Source organism: Hordeum vulgare, chromosome 6H (genome assembly GCF_904849725.1).
Source record: "Hordeum vulgare subsp. vulgare chromosome 6H, MorexV3_pseudomolecules_assembly, whole genome shotgun sequence".
Classification (NCBI taxonomy): Eukaryota; Viridiplantae; Streptophyta; class Magnoliopsida; order Poales; family Poaceae; genus Hordeum; species Hordeum vulgare.
Window position 1 is genome coordinate 14,929,255 of NC_058523.1, and position 20,419 is coordinate 14,949,673.

At 47.2% G+C, this 20,419-nt stretch overlaps 1 protein-coding gene and 2 pseudogenes across 2 annotated transcripts; all 3 read right to left on the bottom strand.

Annotated features, from left to right (window-relative positions):
• Positions 1-4,304: 4,304 nt before the first annotated feature.
• Positions 4,305-5,776, bottom strand: LOC123406224 (annotated as a pseudogene).
• A 207-nt stretch (positions 5,777-5,983) lies between these two features.
• LOC123402208 (lysine-rich arabinogalactan protein 19-like) lies at positions 5,984-6,670 on the bottom strand. The gene is made up of 2 exons (XM_045096099.1): positions 6,155-6,670; positions 5,984-6,061 (listed from the first exon to the last, which is right to left on the bottom strand). The coding sequence occupies exons 1-2, from the start codon at positions 6,668-6,670 to the stop codon at positions 5,984-5,986; spliced, it is 594 nt and encodes a 197-aa protein (XP_044952034.1).
• A 6,603-nt stretch (positions 6,671-13,273) lies between these two features.
• LOC123404904 lies at positions 13,274-15,503 on the bottom strand (annotated as a pseudogene). Its single transcript, XR_006611934.1, has 3 exons — positions 15,339-15,503; positions 13,985-14,258; positions 13,274-13,872 (listed from the first exon to the last, which is right to left on the bottom strand). The product of XR_006611934.1 is annotated as a histone H3.3-like (transcript).
• Between the last annotated feature and the right edge of the window lie 4,916 nt (positions 15,504-20,419).

Genomic DNA, 20,419 nt, shown 5'->3' on the forward strand with positions numbered 1-20,419 from the left:
CAGCTGTTTAATATTTACAAAGTACAAATTAAGACAAAATAAAATAAAATAAAGTTATACATGAAAGAAGATGCTCCAGTTTTACTGTTTCCCTCATCGTAGTTGGGACGTTCAGAGACAATGCGAATGTTCAATATTCAGATGGACAAAGAAGATACGATTCAGCTTCTGGGAAACGGGGAGTACTGTCATCCACAACAAAATAAAGATAATGAACAATAATGGAACATAAAAAATAATAACAGCGTCATGTTTCAAGGAAGCAACTTTAGAAGACCACAAAACAGACGTGTTGTGAGCAAATGTTCTCATAGGCAGGCAGATGGGCATATTTAATGACTTTGAGAACTCTCATGTGGTACAATGGTAGGCATAGGCACACACATAGGACTCGCTTCTACCAAACCACATTAAGTTGAAGGAGGGAGCTTCCCCCTTTAACCGTGTTTCTTTCTCATATTTACTGATTTTTAAGCAAGTATGAGATTATTTCTGAATACAAAGCCTGAAAGATTATGATCCATTTTCTAGTTGGCATTCAAACTGACAATCATTAAGTTTTTATTGACAAATAGATGTTTATTTCATTTATGTACCAGTAAGAAAACCACGCATTACTACTACATAGTGAAGGTCCTTTTACACACTTTTGTAGACAACTTTTGCTTGAACAACTACAGTGTACATACGTGAATAGGTTGTGCCAGTAAGCTTTAACAAATGCATATTACTACTACATAGTGGGCTTCCTTTCCTCAAGTTTACAATCACCTAACGTAACATAACACAACACAAGAATTAAGAGTATAGGAGAGATGGAAATCTCATAAACCTAGTTTTCTGTACAAGGAAGAGGAAGAGGGAGGATGCAGGTATACTTACAAGAGAGAACAATGCATCCGCCGTCACAGTCGACCATGTCACTGATGGGTTGTGTATAGAAATGGGTAGGTGGGCGGCACCGTACGTCTCGGCTCAAAACAAGTATTAAGCTTGTAGTATAGATATGGTCAAAACAAATAAATTTGGAGTCGAGATGAAAATCGAAAACACAATGATTCGCCTCTCCATATATGGGGGCATAATATATCTAAATTCAAATAACTAAATTATGTATGAAATGTAAGCAAATTCGAGCATCTATTTACCATGGGAGAATAAATTGACACATACTCATGTAAATCAATGGAGAGGGGCTCTTGTGGTGAATACATGGTTGCTGATCGTCGTGGTGGGAGGAGATGCAAACCACATTGAGAAACATGCCAACGACCACCGTAACCTGATGCTGATGAACACCGATGACACTACATGACTGCTCTGCCCTGCTGCGAACCCCCATTGTAGTGTAAAAATTGGAGGGGTCCAAAAAAAACTAATATCTACAGAAAAGCTAACTAAATCAATTCCTCATAGGTGCGTTTGTTGAATCAACAAGCCTAAACTCGAAACCAAGTCAAACAAATATTGTTAATTAATTTCAAAACATGTAAAAAGTTGAATGATTTACCTTAGGCCTAGCGGACTAAAACAAAACTGCAAATCTTCATCATGGACCAAGAACTTAGCACTTTAAACCACAAACCAAATATTCTTCCAATCACCTTACTTCTACCTAACAAAATCTTAGCCATTACGTAGCATTGGATGATTCCAATCACAGAGCAAAATTTTTTTACACAAGTGCTGCTCCATCTCAGCATGGACTGATTGACTGGAACAGACGGCAGATAGAAAATTCCCAGTCTAAAAGGACATACGCCCAAACTACTTGGAGATGGAAAACAACAAGAATCAGATTACTTCTTCTGTCAGGACGTACACTCTAGTGATCTGTCCGGTCTGCAGCCTCCGCAAAAAGCGAGCACCAATTTAACAATCTGGGAAGAACAAGGCGAAGCAAAACAAAGTGAAAATTGACTGAAGCTGAAACGATTAGGATCGGGGATGCTCACTTTCAAGAGTGCTTAGCGATAATGATGCTGCTGCAGGCAACCCACCCACATCTACAAGAGAAGAGCATACCACATGTGAGCATGGGGGATTAGAGAGAGAAATGGAGAAGGGAAGACGGACCTTGTCGAGCACACTGAAGAGCTGCATCCAGGAGGCGGCGGCTCGTGTTCCTCCTGCCAAGCGCCGGCAGTTAGGAGGAGGAGGATAAGGGGCCTGGATGCGGGAAGCGCATGCCTCCACCACCCACAGCATCTCCTGGTACGCCCCCGCCTCCGCCGCCACCTCCATCGCCGCCGCCGTGCGCATCCAGCGGCGAGGGGAAGCAGTGTTTTTAATTCTATTATAAACCCACGCTTTTCCTGATTGACATAGATTGCAATACGACTATACGGAGCACGTGATGGCTGATGAGAATGAGTGTGGAAGAAAGTTAAGCAACCCTACTAACTGGTTTATGCAGTCAGCACCTGAGCCCTCAGACGAGAGACTGAATCCTGAACCATCCAATCATGAGGGGCGGGCAATGAAACTACATAGAAAGAACTACATAGAAAGAAATGAGGATCTCATATTGCATATAGATTAAGGAAAAAATATACTTGGAAGTGAACAGCAATATACAACAAATAAATGACATCAAGCAGAGAATAAAACATGTACAATTATATATGCAACCAGACATTTCTGACAGTAAAAATGTATCACTGTATGTATTATCTTGTCTACTCCCTTACATTAGGTCTCATCAAGCATATGTTTCAATCAGATAGTTCATCAAGCTTGCAAGGCACAACCACAATCAGATTTACTCATAACGAAATAATAACAAGAAAGAGCTATTAACAACACGCATGAGATCAAATCAATCAAAACAATAACAAATTCATAATCACAAGTACACTTAATTCAAGGCAAAAAGAAGAGAGAAATTAGCTGATAGGTCAAATGTGTAAGGCTGGTATTACCTCTCCAGCAACATCGACATTATCCAATGCAAATCCCATAGCTGCCCTTATCTGACTTCTCTCTAATGTTAATGCACACAGAATGTCCTCAAATTCATCATGTTGTGCCTCAGTCAATGTGCGTTCCACTTCAACACGCCGGAGAATGGAACACAAATTAATTGTGTAATAGACACCATCTAAAAGATGGCAAAGTAAAAAAGAGCATGTGACAAGGTCTGACTAAACCTTACCCTGGTTCTACCAGCTGCAAAAGTAGATCCTTTTTTACGATCAGGACTTCGACTGGATGGCAAAGCAGGTGGAACCCATCTAAAATAACATATTTAATACAAAATTGTCAGATCATCGATAAACATGGTTACAAACACATAACTGCACTGTGCACCGCTATTACCTTCCACTTCCTGTAATCATGATAAATGGTTCTGTTCGCCATCGTTGTAAAGTATCGCCCTGCGTTCCAATGTACAGTGAAGCAATCAATCATGTCATGTGATGTGTTCTAGACAAATCATTCGGTAATTCTATTTGAGAAGTTAAGTTGGAATCTATTATTGACAAGATTAACTGTCATCAACACCAAGAATTTCAATTTCATTGTCCGTTGAGTGCAACAATTAACTACACAAACAAGGCTAATTGGTGGTGACTGTTGTTTTAGCAGCAGACACATACCGACATACAAATCTAGAAGGAGGGAGAGCAACCAGCTTACCAGGGGCAATGTGGAGGAGCAGCAAAGAACAACATCCCACTCTTCCTGTACAATCCAATGGCCCTTTTCTTCCTGCACATCTACAAGAGAAGAACATACCACATGTGAGCATGGGGATTAGAGAGAGAAATGGGGAAGGGAAGTAAATCTTCCTTTCATTGAACCAAAATTATCATTTAAACAGAAAAGTAAATCGGCACCTCGAGCACGTCCAGCGTGAAGGCGTCCTGCCTGCACAAAGAGCCAAAACAGAAACCCCAAGCTTCTTCGCGTCAGGCGCCGGCAAAGGCGAGAGCAATGGAGGCGCCCAGGGAAGGGGGCGGGTGAGAGAGAGAGGGAGGGGATCGGCCCGGCCGTACCTGACGGCGAGGTTGGTGATGTAGACGACGGAGCGGGTGTTGTCCTTGAAGAGGCGCACGGTGGCGAGCTCGTTGGCCTGCAGCTTCCACGGCGTGGCGATGAAGAACGCTGATGCGCGCCCGACGTCCCCGAGGATCAGCGTGCCTCCTTCCTCGCCGCGCCCTCCCCACTCGCCCGCCCGTCGCGCCCGCGCCGGCCGGCCCCCTCGCGCCCCCCGCCTCGGCGACGCGGCCCGCCTAGGACATCCTAATAAAACCGCACTCAAAAGCTCACCAAGTTGGTTTTGCATAGTTGAACCTCGACACTTAGCAGAGGACATCCTAATGTCAAAGTTTGTCTCTAGTTTGACATGATCAGCACTACATTCAGAAAATGGCAAACAATGTCAGACACTGGCTGGGTTATCCGTTTAAGTTATATATACAGAACTGATGGCTCTAGCAGCCTTGGTCAGTTTTTTGCGAGCCGTGATGAGCTGCATTTATTTGGAGAAGAACTTCCAGATCTCCCTCTCGGGGGCTCGGCGACGAGGTGCACACCGTAGGCGCCCTCCTCATCGATCAATGCTCTGAGCTACCGCGCCGAACTGCTGGAGCCAATGTAGCTCTTTTTCGCCGCGAGATACATCACTCCATATGGTGGCCGCAGGCACTGCACGGGCAGGAACAAACTGAAATGAAGCTCAAGGTTAAGCAGGTTCAGTTTCGATGTAGATGGCGAATCCGCATAATGCGCCCCAGGAAAGTACTCACTGCCTTTATTGGGCATCTCATGGCAAGAGAGAGTCTTCTCTGACAAAATGACACTGGAGAATAGCATTACAATTTTAGTAACTAACCTTTTTGATGAGCGAATGAAGGTTTTGAAGAGAGCTTGCAGAGTAAGGGATCTCATTCAATAACACTATGTCATATCCACCCTCATCTCCTGAATATGCCTCGTTTCCCCTCTCCCATGCACGGCTGCCAGTGCCTGATAGTTTTGTTGATCGTCTCGATTGGCAGATATTATTCCCATCCTGGCTGCTGTAACCATCCAAAAGATCGTCTTCACAGAACCCTAGTCCCACTCCCGAAAATGCGTCCACCTCATCCTCCAGTATCACCGACAGGACCGTGTGAAGCTCCTCCCAATCCCCAGCATAGAAATGAATGTCTTGAGGCAATTGTTGCCAGGATGGTGTAAGAGGGCTTCCCTGTTGATGACTCTGTTTGTCTCGAGCTTGCTCGAGATTTGCGAGCACATTGGGGTTTGTTCTTCACCTTATTATTTCAGCACTGGGATCCTGAAAATGCACTGTTGAAGCTCCCTAAAAATTGTTTGGAAGGAGGATATTAGAAACATAAACAGATTATTTTGTGTTCTTTTTTTCAGAAAGGAAAGGATGTTCATTGCAAGTGCATCAGCCAAACAGAGTACAGGTACTATAGTTTTTTGTACATGGACAGAACAATAATGAACAGTAATATACCAGATAGATATGTCACCATGGTAAATGACATGGGAGACTGAGGGTAAGCGAAATCTGAGGTTACTTTGTTGAAATAATAAATAAAGAGAAAACAAGGATCAGTACCTTCAGGCAAGAAAATATCCCAGGAAGCCCATATCCGCAGCCACGGAAGCAAACAAAATATCTGAATATGGTACAATTTATAGTGAATACTTTCCTGTGTTGTTTTCTGCTTTTTGAAGATCCCATGGATAAAGAATCATCTCCAATTTCTTGTTCATGTGCTTCAAGCTCCACACAAATTCTGAATAAAATCAGATCTCACACAACTGAGGGTCTCCACTACGCCGCAACGATGGATCCCGACCCGGCTGGATGCCAAAATATGTCAAAAAACTGTTTATTACAAGCCTCGAACAAATGATGGATCTCTATCATAATAACAAGCAAAGCGTAATGGTTAAATCATGGACTCGATACATGAATAAGATGTATGGATGTATCTCTCTGCTGTGTTTCACGTTCACCACGCTAGCGACAGCAGCAGCGCGGCCATGGCGGCGGTCTGCACGACGATCCCCCAGCGCCGTACTGCCGGCCGCTCCCGCTCTGCACCAAGAACAAATTCAGAAACGTTCAACTCTGATCACCATTAGTTGCTGCCGCTCTTCTCTAACAAAAAATAAGAGAGTGATGGATTACCAGATCGTTGGCGGATGGTGCGGGGCCGGAGACGTCCTCCACGGTGGTGGGCTCGGGCGCGATGGGGGCCGGTGGGCTGAGCGGCTCCGGCGCGGGGGCGGACGACTTCTTCTTGCCGCTCCTCTTTCTCTTGTGCTTGTTCTTGCTCTTGGACGGAGCCTTGGCCGGAGGCAGCACGGCGGGTGCCTCGGCCACCGGCGGGGCCGTCGCCATGGGAGGGAGCACCGCGGGCGCCTCGGCCGGTGCGGGCGCCTCGGCCGGTGCGGCCGCCGGCGGGGGAGTCGTCGCGGGCGGAGGCGCGGTGACCGGTGGTGGCGTCACGGGAGGAGGCGCCTTCACGGGCGGTGGTGACACGGGAGGAGGCGTCACGACGGGCGGCGGCGCGGACACGGGCGCGACAACCGGAGGCGGCTTGACCGGCGCGACTGCGGGTGGCGGCTTAGCGGGCGCGACGGGGGTGGCGGTGGGCGCGGGCATGGCCGGCTCGGGAGGTGACTGGGCGGGCGCCGTCGGCATTGCCACCGGCGTGGGCGTGGCCGGCGCCGCTGCGGCCGTCCCCCACCTCTCGGATCCCTTCTGCCATCATCCTGCATCATGCCCTGATCGGATCGGCGCCACCGCCGTCAGTCGGTCGGTCAGCATGGCCGGCGGCTAGGGTTCCCGTCGGGAGGAGAGATGGAGGATCTAACCATGGGCTTCGCTGCTTGAGAGGATCTACGAGCAGGGAAAGGAGGGGAGGCGGCGCCGGCGGTGGAGTGGAGGCCGGGGTTGGGGGAGACCACGGAGGCCAAGAGGAGGGGATCGTGAGAGCGTGGGGGGAGGCAGGTGCGTTCGTGGGTCGCGTCTTTTTTTTGCCTTTTGACGGTTTGGGTGGACATGGGTGGACTTCTCTTCTCTCTAACGATAGAAGGGGGATCGAGCCTGGTCGAACCATCACGACGACGGCAGATCCCCTTTAATAGTAGAGATATGGATCTGTTTTCTATGAGGAGATGAAGAGAGACATTAGAGTTGGAGAGAGAGACGTGAGAGATTGAGAATACGGTTAAGGTCATTGTTTTTTCTGGTAAAGGAAGAGACGGTTGAGAGGATTAGATATTTTACGGTTGTGCCTTTTAGCTTTCCTTAACCATGATTTTTTAATAGAGAGATGTATGGGCCTTTTCTCTTGGCTTAGCGGTGAATGGATGGTGGGCTTTGTAAATCAATCTGTTTAATGACTGGACTTAAAATTTCAGCTCTAAATTGTATGGGTTAATCCTAGAAAGCACTTTGAATTGGCAAACCTTGCCGATAGGTTTACAAATCTGGAGCCCTTCAAGTTGCTGGACATCACTAGATTTAGTAGTTTCTATGGGATCTAGATAGAATAGTACCTGGAATTGGCATTGGGGTTTGTCCATCCGTGGTCAAAGCGATGTGTCGTCTGAGTCTCTCGCTGATGCCACAACCGCTGCTAATCAGCTGTTCCCGGCGGCCACTGCATGCAAATAGGTCAGCTGTTCCCGGCGGCCACTGCATGCAAATAGGTGAAACGACACTCGACTATTCTCGGCCTCTTACATCGTTGTCGCTTGATGGAAACGAGGCGTCGACTTCTCGCACAGCTGCACGGACCGCACAGAATGGAGGAAACGTAACTTGCGTGTGCATTACTTGGGCCAGGAGGGGCCCTCCGTTTCTTGGGGGGCCGGGGCGACTGCCCCTCCTGCCCCTCCCGCAAGATTAATTGGAAGATCCTATGTCGATCGAAGAAAACTTCGCGGCTTGGGATTCATGATATTGAAAATTTTGTGATAACATTCCAATGTAGGTGGTTAGTGCACGAGTGGGAAGACCCGACAAGATCATGTGTGAGACAAGTCAATCCGATGCTAACATAGATCTTTTCTATGATATGACGATGGTTGATGTTGGGACGGTCAAATGAAATATAATAGGAGCTTTGTGGCTCCAAGGGCGCTTGACAAAGGACATTGCCCGGAATATTTTGGCAATCGCCAAGGACATCCATGATAATGTCAATAAAGCGGGTTATGCATGATGCATGCATTATTAACATGAGCACTACCACTAGTATCAATGTGTCCAAGTTGCAACAACTTCACTTTCTTTGAACAATACCCCAGTTGGTGAATCTCAATGATTATTGGGTCGAAACCATATCTTGGAAGGTCTCTTATAATGGTAACTACTCCACCTCGTTGGCCTACTATGTGCAGTATAGGCGCATCACTTCATGTGTGTTAAAACCGGTGATTTAGAGCAACTGGGAACAACCAAAGTGGAAAATCTTTGTTTGGCTCATCTTTCAGGATGAGTGTGGACTACTGACCGATTTCCAACGTACGGGTGGCCAAATAGTGACAGTTTCTAAACTTTGTTATCGGGAGTCAGTGATTGCCGCTCAGACCTCATTCAATTGTCGCCTCTTAATCTACATTTGGACCACCCATTAGGCCTAATTAACATGCACACCAATAATTAGGAAATTTTCAACACCATTTCCGAATGGTGACTTGAAGTGAATCACCACATAGGTGGCCCGAGTAAAGCTATGGTATCTTTGCTCGTGCTCTTGTATGGAGGGATACATAAAAAGAGACAAACGGAGTGTTCCGCCACCATTCCTCCATGCCCCTTGTCATTTTTTTGGAAAAGAGGCATCGCCCCGGCCTCTGCATCGAAAGATGCATACAACCCTTTATTAAATAAAAATAAACCAAATCCGAAACAAGTACATCAGAGTTTTAATGAAATGAAAAAGAAAGAGCCGATACAAAGCGCCCAAAGCGCCCAAGCAGCAAGAACATAATAAGTAGATGTCTGTCCATCTATCCTATTAGATTGCCCCTTGTCATATTTGCTAATTAGATCAAAACTGAGGCCAGTAAATGGCTTATCACTGGTGCGGAACACATGGATCATGTAACGTTTGCAAGAGTACACCGTTTTTTGTTGTTTCTTGTGCCTCTCGGATGCTTTTATATTATTTTTTTAATAAATGAAAAGTGGGAACGCTTGAGCCCTTGTTTCAAGAGAAGAAGAAGAAACGAACATCTATATCCAGTGTCCGGTGCCTTTTCAAGAGGATGCACCATTGCAAAATTCATGTACAACCTAGTAGTCAGTAGTGGTGGACAGGAAGAAGAGTGCTGAGTCGGGACTAAACATGGTGGTTCTGGCTGCTAAACTTGGGAACGGCATGACATGAGGGTGCAATGCTTACTCCCGACTTAGTAAACATTGCAGTGTTTTCCTGTCCTAGGCCGAGACCGGGAGTAGCTTTTATTGATGAAGCGAAATACGGGTGGTCCTAGAGCTTACAAAGGTAATGGATGAAGCAACAGTCAACAATGAAGAGGTAGCATGACACGTATGTTGTGGCCGCGCATACCCCTTCAGTTGGGAATTGCACGTAGGGTAAGATTTCTGCCAAGTGTTTATCGGAAAAGGAGTTTGTCAAGGGTCGCTGGCAATCCATTTTCTAGAAGGTATTTCACGATGAACAACCTGGGTCTGGCTATGCTGCATCCCGTCAGAGGAGGATGAGACACCATAGATGGGCACTCTTCCGGTCCTAGAATTTGTAAAAGGGTTTGGGGGAACGAGGGGCAGTTGTGTATTTCTTTATATTAACGCGGTGTTTTGCAAATAATCCAATTGCCGCTCAACACAAATTTTAGTTCCAAAATGGGATTATGCCCCACTGGTTAAGGGAATATGTAAATATCGTGAGAGATAAAATTGGATCTTCCCAACCTTCTAGATCACCACCTATGGAAATGACACCAGCTCACACCTTGTGCAAAAAGGTATTAGTAGCTACATATATCATTCGGAAAAAAAACTGTAGTTAGAAGACACTCCTTGCAGGATTTCTCTGACTGTGAAGTGTGAACCACTAAATGTAGGAAAGGATGATGATGAGGTAGATGATAGCAGTCTGTGCTTGTCCATTGAGCCAATGAGTATAGTGAGACCTTCTCGGGCTGGCCCTAATTGTAAACATTGTCATCCTGCGGTCTCCCGTTCTCACACTCGAACGAAGAAGATACAAAAGAACTCCAAATCTTGCATTCCACGTTGTTTTACATGTTCATTAACCCAACGATAACTTGAAGGGTTTGCGTTCCAACCAACCTCCTCTCTCTTGTCAATTTCCCTCGCTCTGTTGTTAGTACGGGACTAGAGGCATTTAAGTTGCTAGATAAAGTTACTTCGCTTTTAGATGAAGAGACAGTGATCCTCATTTTAAAGTTGTAGATGCACCCTCACTTTGCCAAATACATGGTGGATGCAATGCCACTAAAAAGTACTCCCTCTGATCCATAATAAGTACACACACTCTTTTTTTACAGAGGGAGTATCATGCTTTTAGTTTACGTAGTAAAGGATTCTCAACCAACACGCAGTTTATGTTGGCATTGTGGTGGGTTATGATAATCCTGTTAATTGAGCATGTTTTTGCTTATTTTAGTTTTTTTATCAACTTATCTTTAGTTTTGGTTATTATTCCATGACAGGTTAAAAAACGAGCAAGATGCACACGTCTTTTTTTAACACAGTACAATAATAGATATTTATATACACATACATACAGTTAGCTCTATGAATGCACGCACACACATACACCCGCATACACACACGAATACAATAGAAGCGCTTTCATCACACACTTCAATAACTAATAACTGAGCCTCAGTCCTACACTCCCTTTCATTAGCCAATTAATTCATGTTTATATATCCTTTGACCAACTAAAGATGTTTTCTTATTCTGGTAATTCTATTGAAAGCAAGACAACAACTTCTTCAGATTCCCCACAAAAGAGAACAACTTCTTCAAATTAAGAATTTTCATGCTGATTTGCTTTGCCTTACATACACATGATTTCCTTTATATAGTGGACTGGCTGCTATATATTTCACTCCAGAATTGAGTGAGAAGGGGTAAGGTTTTTTTTTCTACAGTGATCAACATGTCTCGTCTTCCTACAAATAGTGTGTTTAGCTGGCAGAAATCCAATTCGGCTTTGGCGAGCATATGCTGCTTCGAGGAAAAAATGGTATACACAAACGTTAAAACATTTGAGATGCCACTCCCACTTAGCTCCCATTTAGTTAAATGTGGTATTTCTTTATTTTTCTTTTATTGCATTAACAACCAAATTCGTTCATCCTTGCATATATTTCCAACTAGGTTGAAGGCAAGAAGATGTGAGTCTAAGGCATATAAATAAAGTAAGCTTATGTACTCAGTTATTTGTGGGGCAATAGTGTACATAGAGTTTTCAAGTATATTCGTTTGACAATCTATCGACAAATTAGCTCATCAGTTAATAACCTTCTATATACCTTTAGCTTCTCTTTCAATTCTACATATTCATAGGTACCTTCAGTGATTTGCCTATATACATATACCATATTTAGTATCATCCAAGAAATCTCCCAAAATTCATAATGCAAAGCATGAACAAGAATTTTTTAAACCACCCCTCTGCTATAAGCACTAAGATAATAACAATACCAAAATAGCTTTAAGCACATGCATTCTTTTTGTAATAATGGAAGAAACCAGTATATATGTTCAGTTGAATTAATTCATGGTTGCCTAATGTTAAGTACTTCACCTTAATATTTGTACGGTTTCATTGCTAGAAGATTAGTACCAAAAAAGCCCATCTACTCATCAAATATGTCCAGTAACTTGTATAAATTTACTACAACAATTGGACCTGATCTGTATACACGTAGTTCTTAATCTCCATAGACCATCGTAAATGTGATGTACATTGCTGTCATTGATCGATGTCGTAAATGTGATGCGGATATCCATACGACAGTTACAAACATAGACACCACATGCACAGCCGCTCAAGTACAAGAAAGAAAATAGCTGTCAATCACCAGAGGCTGCACTCGTCATCTTAAATCTCAAGACTTTTTATCGGATATGTCAATACATTGCATCCGGACAGACTATAATCCTTCACATATTCCCTTGCCCCCTTCTATCTGTAGCATTGAGAGTGGCTGCGAATAAGCACTAACAATGAGCAAGGACCATATGAATACCTGACAACCTCCATTCTGACTCAAGAACAATCTCTATGAATTGTTGATCAAGGTAACTTGATATGTCAACTCTAACTACGAATCTTACATTTTCAGCTGGAATTTTCAGCATATGAAGCTCCTCTATTTATTTTTGTTACGATTGATCGAATATGCAAAGCTAGGGGCTCACGCAGCCCGTGTTAATCAAGGGAATATGCAAGCCATTAATAGAGGCTCATGCAACCAATGTAAATAGATATGATCAAGGTGCTCGTTTATAAAAGGTAAAGTTGAAATCTACTCAATACAAGATTAGTCCATTTATCCATCTACTCAAAAAATTTGAATTGTTGGTATATATTGTGATGAGAGATGAATTATATTTACCAGGGGAGGATCAGGCACCCCCTCCAAAAGTATAAATTTATTTTACAGCCTTGCGTCTATTGCAAATGACAATATGTGTAATTATTAATTGTTTATGTCCCAAACTCTAAAATCAGTGAATTATAGTGTGCTCAACTATCTCTAATACTACCACTAGACCAAAATATATTTTAATAGGCTAAAATAGCCGACAGAAACGACTGATATCTAGATACGGAAGGAGCAAGTCGTAACAAAATAATAATAAGTCACAACTGGTATTCAGATGAACTTTAAATATGAACAGCAATCAAGCAAACGTTGTGTTCTTCCAATTTTATTTTACAAGGCCAAAGCAATTCCCTTCTTTTTTGAACATAACAATTCCCTTCATGGTAAGAACAGTCTAAGCTGAAACTGTTGCAATCTTAACTTTGGCCTGATCAATGTTGCAGGGCTACATGTTCCAGCAACCCATGGTCGGCCACCAAATGGGGTCGTAATGCGACGACCCCCAAAGTCGCCCAATGTGATAGTAGCCAATACAAATTAAACAAATCCAACTACAACGCAGTTGAACTATTTTTTCTAATCCTCACGGCACCACGGCAACATCCAACCAAGCCAAGAGAATCACAGATCGCAAATCATGGTATTGGAAATGGCAAGAGGATCAAAGAGCAGAGGGCAACGGTTTCACAATTACTATGAATTCATATCGATAATTTCCAATACAGCATTCGTTTCACATTTATTAGGGCAAACCAAAATAATAAGCAGCAGATACGTCTTTGTTGCAACTAGTATATATATATATATTGTATGATAACCGGAGAGATATTGAGGACGAGATAAAAGTTACCTATCACGAGCGAGTAACATGGCTGAAAATCAGAAGCAAATCAACTAATAACTAGCTTACGAGGACGGCACGATGATCGGCCATCTAGGGTTTTATGCGCGTTCGCCACGGATGCGGCGGGCGAGCTGGATGTCCTTGGGCATGATGGTGACGCGCTTGGCGTGGATGGCGCAGAGGTTGGTGTCCTCGAAGAGCCCGACGAGGTACGCCTCGGCGGCCTCCTGGAGGGCCAGCACGGCGTGGCTCTGGAACCGCAGGTCCGTCTTGAAGTCCTGCGCGATCTCCCTCACGAGGCGCTGGAACGGGAGCTTGCGGATGAGCAGATCCGTGCTCTTCTGGTACTTGCGGATCTCCCTCAGGGCCACCGTTCCCGGCCTGTACCGGTGCGGCTTCTTCACGCCGCCGGTGGTGGGTGCCGACTTCCTCGCCGCCTGAGAAGGAAACGATCGATCGTCAATCGGAACCGCCGATCATCAGCGAAGCAGGAACAGATCGGAATTACGGGGGAGGAAGGAGGGAAGGGGGGCGGCGCGCGAGACGCACGATGGTGGTGGCGAGCTGCTTGCGGGGCGCCTTGCCGCCGGTGGACTTGCGGGCGGTCTGCTTCGTGCGCGCCATCTCGCCTTCCTCGGTCGGTTCCTCGACTTGCGCTGCGGGATTTGGGTGGTTGAACTCGAACGGCTGGGGACGACGTACGGGTGCGGAGGGTGTGGGGCGGCAATTTATATACGGGCGCGGGCGCTGGGGAAACGTGGACCGAGGCGGTTTCATTCGTGTGGCAAAAATGTCTTTCGGGATGGTTTCGGTGATCCGCGTGCTCGGCGATGTTTGGTCAGGGAGCGACAATGTTCGGATTAGTGACCTGGCGGTGTGGCCGGGCTCTTGTCATTTTGAACACACCATGTCGTTTGGCCTTTTATTTTTGTATGTGGTATAAAAATGAGCGGCCCGGTCACGAGCCGTTCGATTGGCGTGATGACGCGGTTGTGGTCCGGACGCAACTTTGATCGTGTTACAATTGAGCTGCCATTACATCGATGATGGTTCTGATCGATGCCGTTTGCCGGTGTGGTTTGCAAAATCGACGACATTGCAATTTCGGCCGCCGCAACAATCGTGTTGCAATCATGTTGGTACACATGACAACAAACGACATTGCAATCACTCATTATAACACATGGTTGTTGTTGTCACGCTGTGCATCTTGCTGGTTCTGCAAGGATGGCGATGTAAATCTTGCAATGAATTGGTTGTTGCGAAGGCAATACAAACATGGTGGCTAGCTATGGTTGCACCAATCAGCAGCACCTACGCATTTGGGTAGCATCATCCCCTCCCACTGAAGCGCTTGATATGGTAGCATACAGTGAGCATCGGTGTGTTGCACCCAAGATGCAATGTCCCTTTGAAGCACATACTGTCTCGCATGTAGAATTGTTGAGTGGTGGTGTGTGCTATCAGATTTGAAGGAGAACCACCGCAAGGCAAGGTCTAGGAGATCGAATATGGAACATGGGTCAACCCATAGGGTGAGGAGCAAAAAAAATGTCGTTGATCACTTCTCGGTGGGCAATATGGAGCACATGTTGTAATACGTCAGTTGTGGGCCTTTTTCTTTTATTTTAGGTCAATGTATCATTGCTCTCATAGCTAGAGGTTGAAAGTCTCTTCGATGTTGAGTGCCAATATTTTTCACTCAACGAAGCTCTTTGCCAAGTGGCCAAAAAACCATAGTCGGCAAGCCCCTACTCTCGGCTTACCAAATTTTGTCAGCCCATTTCACACTTTCCTAAATCAATGTCATCACAATTGTTATCACCACCTTCTAGTTGTCTCTCCCTCCTTTGCCTCCAACTCCATCACAACCCCTCCCTGGAGCTCTATCCTCCCTCCGTACCTCCATCTCAACCCCTCCACTGAAATCTACCTTCATCCCGATGCAGCCACCTTTGTCCTGGCACTGATCTCGACCCTGACACTGGTGCCACTTTCTCTGTGGCACCTCCTCCAGAGCTTGTGCCCAGCGAATCCCTCTTCCCGACCTCGTCCCCGAGCACGCCATTTGATGTCATCGAAGCGCGATGATCTTCTTCTGTAAAGGAGCCATCTTTTGCAAAGAATGATCCCATGGAGAATTATCAATAGTCCCCTTCTAAGCCCCAAGATGACATGTTATGAAAACTCATAATCATACTTTATAGTTATTGGATAATATAGATACATAGTGTTGATGTCTTCTCATGTCGCACAGTAAAAAAAATTGATATAATGAAATTTGCGGGAATTCTAACCTTTGAATGTTGCAAAAGTTGTTCCTCGATGTCAATAAGGTTGAAAAGGTATATTGTTTTCTTAAGTTGTTCATGGAGGAATTAATGTATTTGCACTGTTGATCTGCCATTCATACGCTTCTATATATATATATATATATACATATATATATATATACACACACACACACACGGAGTCATTTTATCTATGAAACTTACGCTTGCCTAGTATATGATATGGAAATATATGTATACATGTGTATGTATAGTGCATTAGGGTGGTTCATGGGGTTATAGTCCTAGGATAGGGTCATAGGCCTGCCCTATGGGTCCTATCCAAGAACTACCCTTCATAAAGGATAAGGCCCTTAGTCAGTTCCGACTGAATTAAGGACTTCCCATCATCCAGTCGGTGACGATTCCTCCATCATCCGGTCGGAGATGAGCATTCGGAGCGTATCAAACTTACCGACTGGATTTCACTCTGTACATCGTAACCCCCTTGGAGGGCAACGGTCATACGTTTCCATGTACCTTTATTAGCATTTAAGACATACGTTACCTATAACGTAGGCATTTATTCGCCACTACTCCACCCCTGTGCACCGAACCGTTGTGAAGGGCAGCACACTCTATATAAGCCGCCCTTCCCCACTGGTGCAGGGGTTAGCAATTCATTGTAATCCATATTACACTCGACATCAAGCTCCAAGAGCACTGAGACGTAGGGCTTTTCCCTCCACCGTAGAGGGGCCTGAACTCATACAACCTCGCCGTAGCTAAGGCTCTGCCCATCCTTTCGTACCCTACACATCTACTCTCAGACTTATACCCAGGACAGTTGGCGCCCACCGTGGGGCAGGCGTCTAAGCGACTTTTCGGCGAGTTTTGCGACTACATCTTTTCGTCATGTCGTCCGGTGGAGATTTGAGCATGGCTCGCGAGATCCTCTTCGGCGCTCTCTCCTTCATCGTCGACGATTCGGCATGGCTTCGGGATGCTCCTCTCGACGTCGAGGCGCTCCCCAGTCGCGGGGCTACACACTTCCGTGCCGGTGCCCGCGGCGTCCTTCTTCTCTAGCAGTCGGCCCCGGTGTCGACCTTCGCCCCTTTCGCGTGCCGCAACAAGCGGTCTCGCCGTCCGTGGCTCCAGCGTTGGGTGCAACACGCCCAGGCGCGCCAGAGCGCGTCTTCACAAGTGGCGGTCCTCGAGTCGGTTGTAGTAGCGCCGCCGTCCCAGCGTTCGGACTCAGTTCCGACTGAGTTTCCTTCCGAGTACGTGGGTCGCGGGCTTGCAGCCGAAGTGCACATGGCCAGCTCCCATGAAAGTCTCCGCCAAACCGGCCGGAACGAGCACGAGGTCGGGGAAACCTCCGGCGCTCGCCGTCAGCCTCGCCGTTCTGCCAGTCGGCGCACTCGTCAGAGCAACGTGGAGGTGTTCCGCACACCTGTCCTCAACCTGGCTGCCGCCGCCAAGATAGCCGATTCCCTCCAGCCGACTGATTCAGAGGCTGGCAGAGGGATCGAGCAGATCCGTGCCCTGCTGCACACGACGCAGCAGCAAAATTCGGCGGTCTCCCAGTCGCACAACAGGATCCACAATAGTTCTGTTCGCGTGAACACACATCGGTCAGTTCACAGCCCCGGTTCTCATCAGCGACACAGGGGAGGCAGACGTTCCATGAATCCCGAAGATCGTCGCCGTTCACGCACCCCTCCGCGGGGTGGGCCCTACGGGCCCCGACATCATGATGATCGGCGTTCGGTCGGTGACACTTATGATCCAAGGCCCGACGCGAGGGGGCATATCGCCCAGAGGAGGGTCGACAGGGGCCGGGCCCACCACGATGGCCACGACGCGGACCGTCCGAGTGGAAGCAGGACCATCGTCTCTGGTCCCGAGTGTTTCAGTCGAGCCATCCGTTCGGCTGACATCCCTCTCATCTTCCGATTGGCGACGGGAATCAGCAAGTTTACAGGAGAATCCAAGCCAGAAACGTGGTTGGACGACTACCGAGTGGTTGTCCAGATCGAAGGAGGGGACGACCACGTCACCATGAAACACCTCCCTCTGATGCTCGACGGCTCGGCACGAGCGTGGCTGAACCAGTTGGCTTCCTCAAGCATCTACAGCTGGGCAGATCTGGCCCGAGTCTTCATTAGGACCTTCGAAGGGATGTGCAAACACCCTGCTGGTCTCGTGGAGCTCCAGCACTGTGTCCAGAAGCAGAATGAGCCCCTGCGCGATTTCATTCAGCGTTGGACGACCCTCTACCACACGGTGGAGAACGTCACAGAGCACCAAGCAGTCTGCGCCTTCAAGGCAGGCGTGCGGTACAGAGATCTGTACCTGAGGTTCGGTCGAACAGGCGACATCTCCATGAGTAAGATGATGGAGATAGCGGCACGCTATGCAAATGGCGAAGAAGAGGACCGCATTCGTAGCGGCAAGCACAAAGCAGTCGCCGATGGAGATGGGAACAACACTCGGAAGCAGAAGCAGAAAGCTCCATCTACTCCACAGGCAGAGGTCGCAGCCGTTACCAATGCCAAATTCAAGGGCAAGGGGAAGGCTCAGTTCACCCCCAAGAAGAAACAGTTCGGAAACCACATCCTGGACTAGCCATGTCCCATTCACACGAAGATGGATGAAGAGGGCAACGCCATACTCCCGAAGCATACCACTCGGCAATGTCGCCTCCTGATCCAGAGGTTCGACGAAGGGCAGCCGAGTGAAAAGGACAATGAACAGGATGAGGAGGACAAGGAAGATCCGTTCCCCCCAAGTCCATGCAACATTGATGATTTTTGCTGACGTTGAAAGCAAGAGTCGACTGAAGCTGGTGAATATGGAGGTGAACATGGCCACCCCGACCAACCCCACGTTCCTCAAATGGTCTCAGACTGCGATCACCTTTGACCAGTCGGATCATCCAGCACACGTACCCACCCCAGGGAGGCAGGCCCTGGTCGTCGACCCAGTGGTGGAAGGAGTCCGACTGCGCAAAGTCCTCATGGACGGCGGCAGCGGCCTGAACATCATGTACGCTGACACTCTCAAGGGGATGGGCATTCCGATGTCCAAACTTAGCGAGAGCAGCATGCAGTTCCATGGAGTCGTCCCTGGACGAAAGGCCAAATCACTCGGCCAGATCGCGTTGGACGTCGTCTTCGGCTCCGACAAGAACTTCCGCAAGGAGAAGCTGACGTTCGAGGTGGTGGACTTCCAGAGTGCGTACCACGCAATTCTGGGCCGCCCGGCGTATGCGTGTTTCATGGCCCGTCCATGTTACGTGTACCTGAAGCTGAAGATGCCAGGCCCAAAAGGTGTGATCACTATCACCGGCAATCGGCAGCAGCCCGAGGAGTGTCTGCAGCAGGGATCGAGGATTGCTGATCAGCAGATGGCTGTCCTCGAGCTTGACGAGTACAAGAAAACAGTCGACCCCGCCAACTTAATGCGTTCGAAGAAGCCAGCTTCGGAGTCCGCATTCCAGTCGGCGGGAGAGACGAAGAAGGTCAGCATCCACCTAACGGATGACACCGCTGCCCCGACGAACATCTCCACCACCCTCGATCCTAAATAGGAAGTCGAGCTCATCCAATTCCTCCGTGAGAACTGGGACATCTTCGCATGGAAGCCCGCTGACATGCCAGGTGTACCCAGGGAGTTGGCTGAGCACCGACTACATGTGGATCCTGCCGCTCGGCCTGTCTGAGAACGCCTGCGTCGGTCCGCCGCGCACAAGAGGAAGGCAATCGAAGAAGAGGTGGCTAAGCTTTTGGCAGCCAACTTCATTCGCGAGGTACGCCACTCTGAGTGGCTCGCCAATGTTGTCATGGTGCCCAAGAAAGACAAGTCGCTCCGAATGTGCATCGACTTCAAGCATCTCAATAAGGTCTGCCAGAAAGACCATTTTCCGCTCCCCCGCATCGATCAAATTGTCGATTCGACTACGGGTTGCGAGCGTTTGTTATTCCTTGATGCCTACTCGGGCTATCATCAGATCCATCTGTATGGCCCCGATGAATTAAAAACAGCCTTCATCACCCTATTCGGATGCTTTTGCTACATCACTATGCCATCTGGTTTGAAGAATGCAGGAGCAACCTTTATGCGCATGATCCAAAAATGCCTCCTCGACCAGATCGGTCGGAATGTGGAGGCGTATATGGATGATATCGTAGTCAAGTCACGCAAAGGTTCCGACCTGCTAACTGACTTGGCAGAAACATTCGCCAACCTTCGTAGGTACGATATCAAGCTCAACCCAGCCAAGTGTTCATTCGGCGTTCCCAGCGGAAAGTTACTCGGTTTCTTCGTTTCCGAACGAGGGATCGATGTCAACCCCGAAAAGATCGGGACCATCGTCTGAATGGAGCGCCCGGTCAGAATACACGATGTTCAAAGACTCGCAGGTTGCCTAGCGGCTTTGAGCAGGTTTATCAGTCGACTCGGCGAGAAGGCGCTTCCTCTGTACCGACTCATGAAGAAATCAGATACTTTCGAGTGGACAGACGAAGCCCAAATCGCATTCGACGACCTCAAAGTCCTACTTTCCACCCAGCCGGTTCTTAATGCTCTGCTCAGTAAAGAACCCCTTCTTCTTTACATCGCGGCTACAAATCAAGTCGTCAGCACTGTTATCACAGTCGAACGGGAAGAAGAAGGAAAAGCATACAAGGTTCAGCGGCCAGTGTATTATGTC

Bases quoted from the DNA above. Each gene is read 5' to 3' on its own strand.
- LOC123402208 (XM_045096099.1), bottom strand. From the start codon at position 6,670: ATGCCGACGGCGCCCGCCCAGTCACCTCCCGAGCCGGCCATGCCCGCG. The intron at 6,062-6,154 runs GTAATCCATCAC...TTCTTGGTGCAG, and splicing joins CACCATCCGCCAACGATCTG to AGCGGGAGCGGCCGGCAGTA.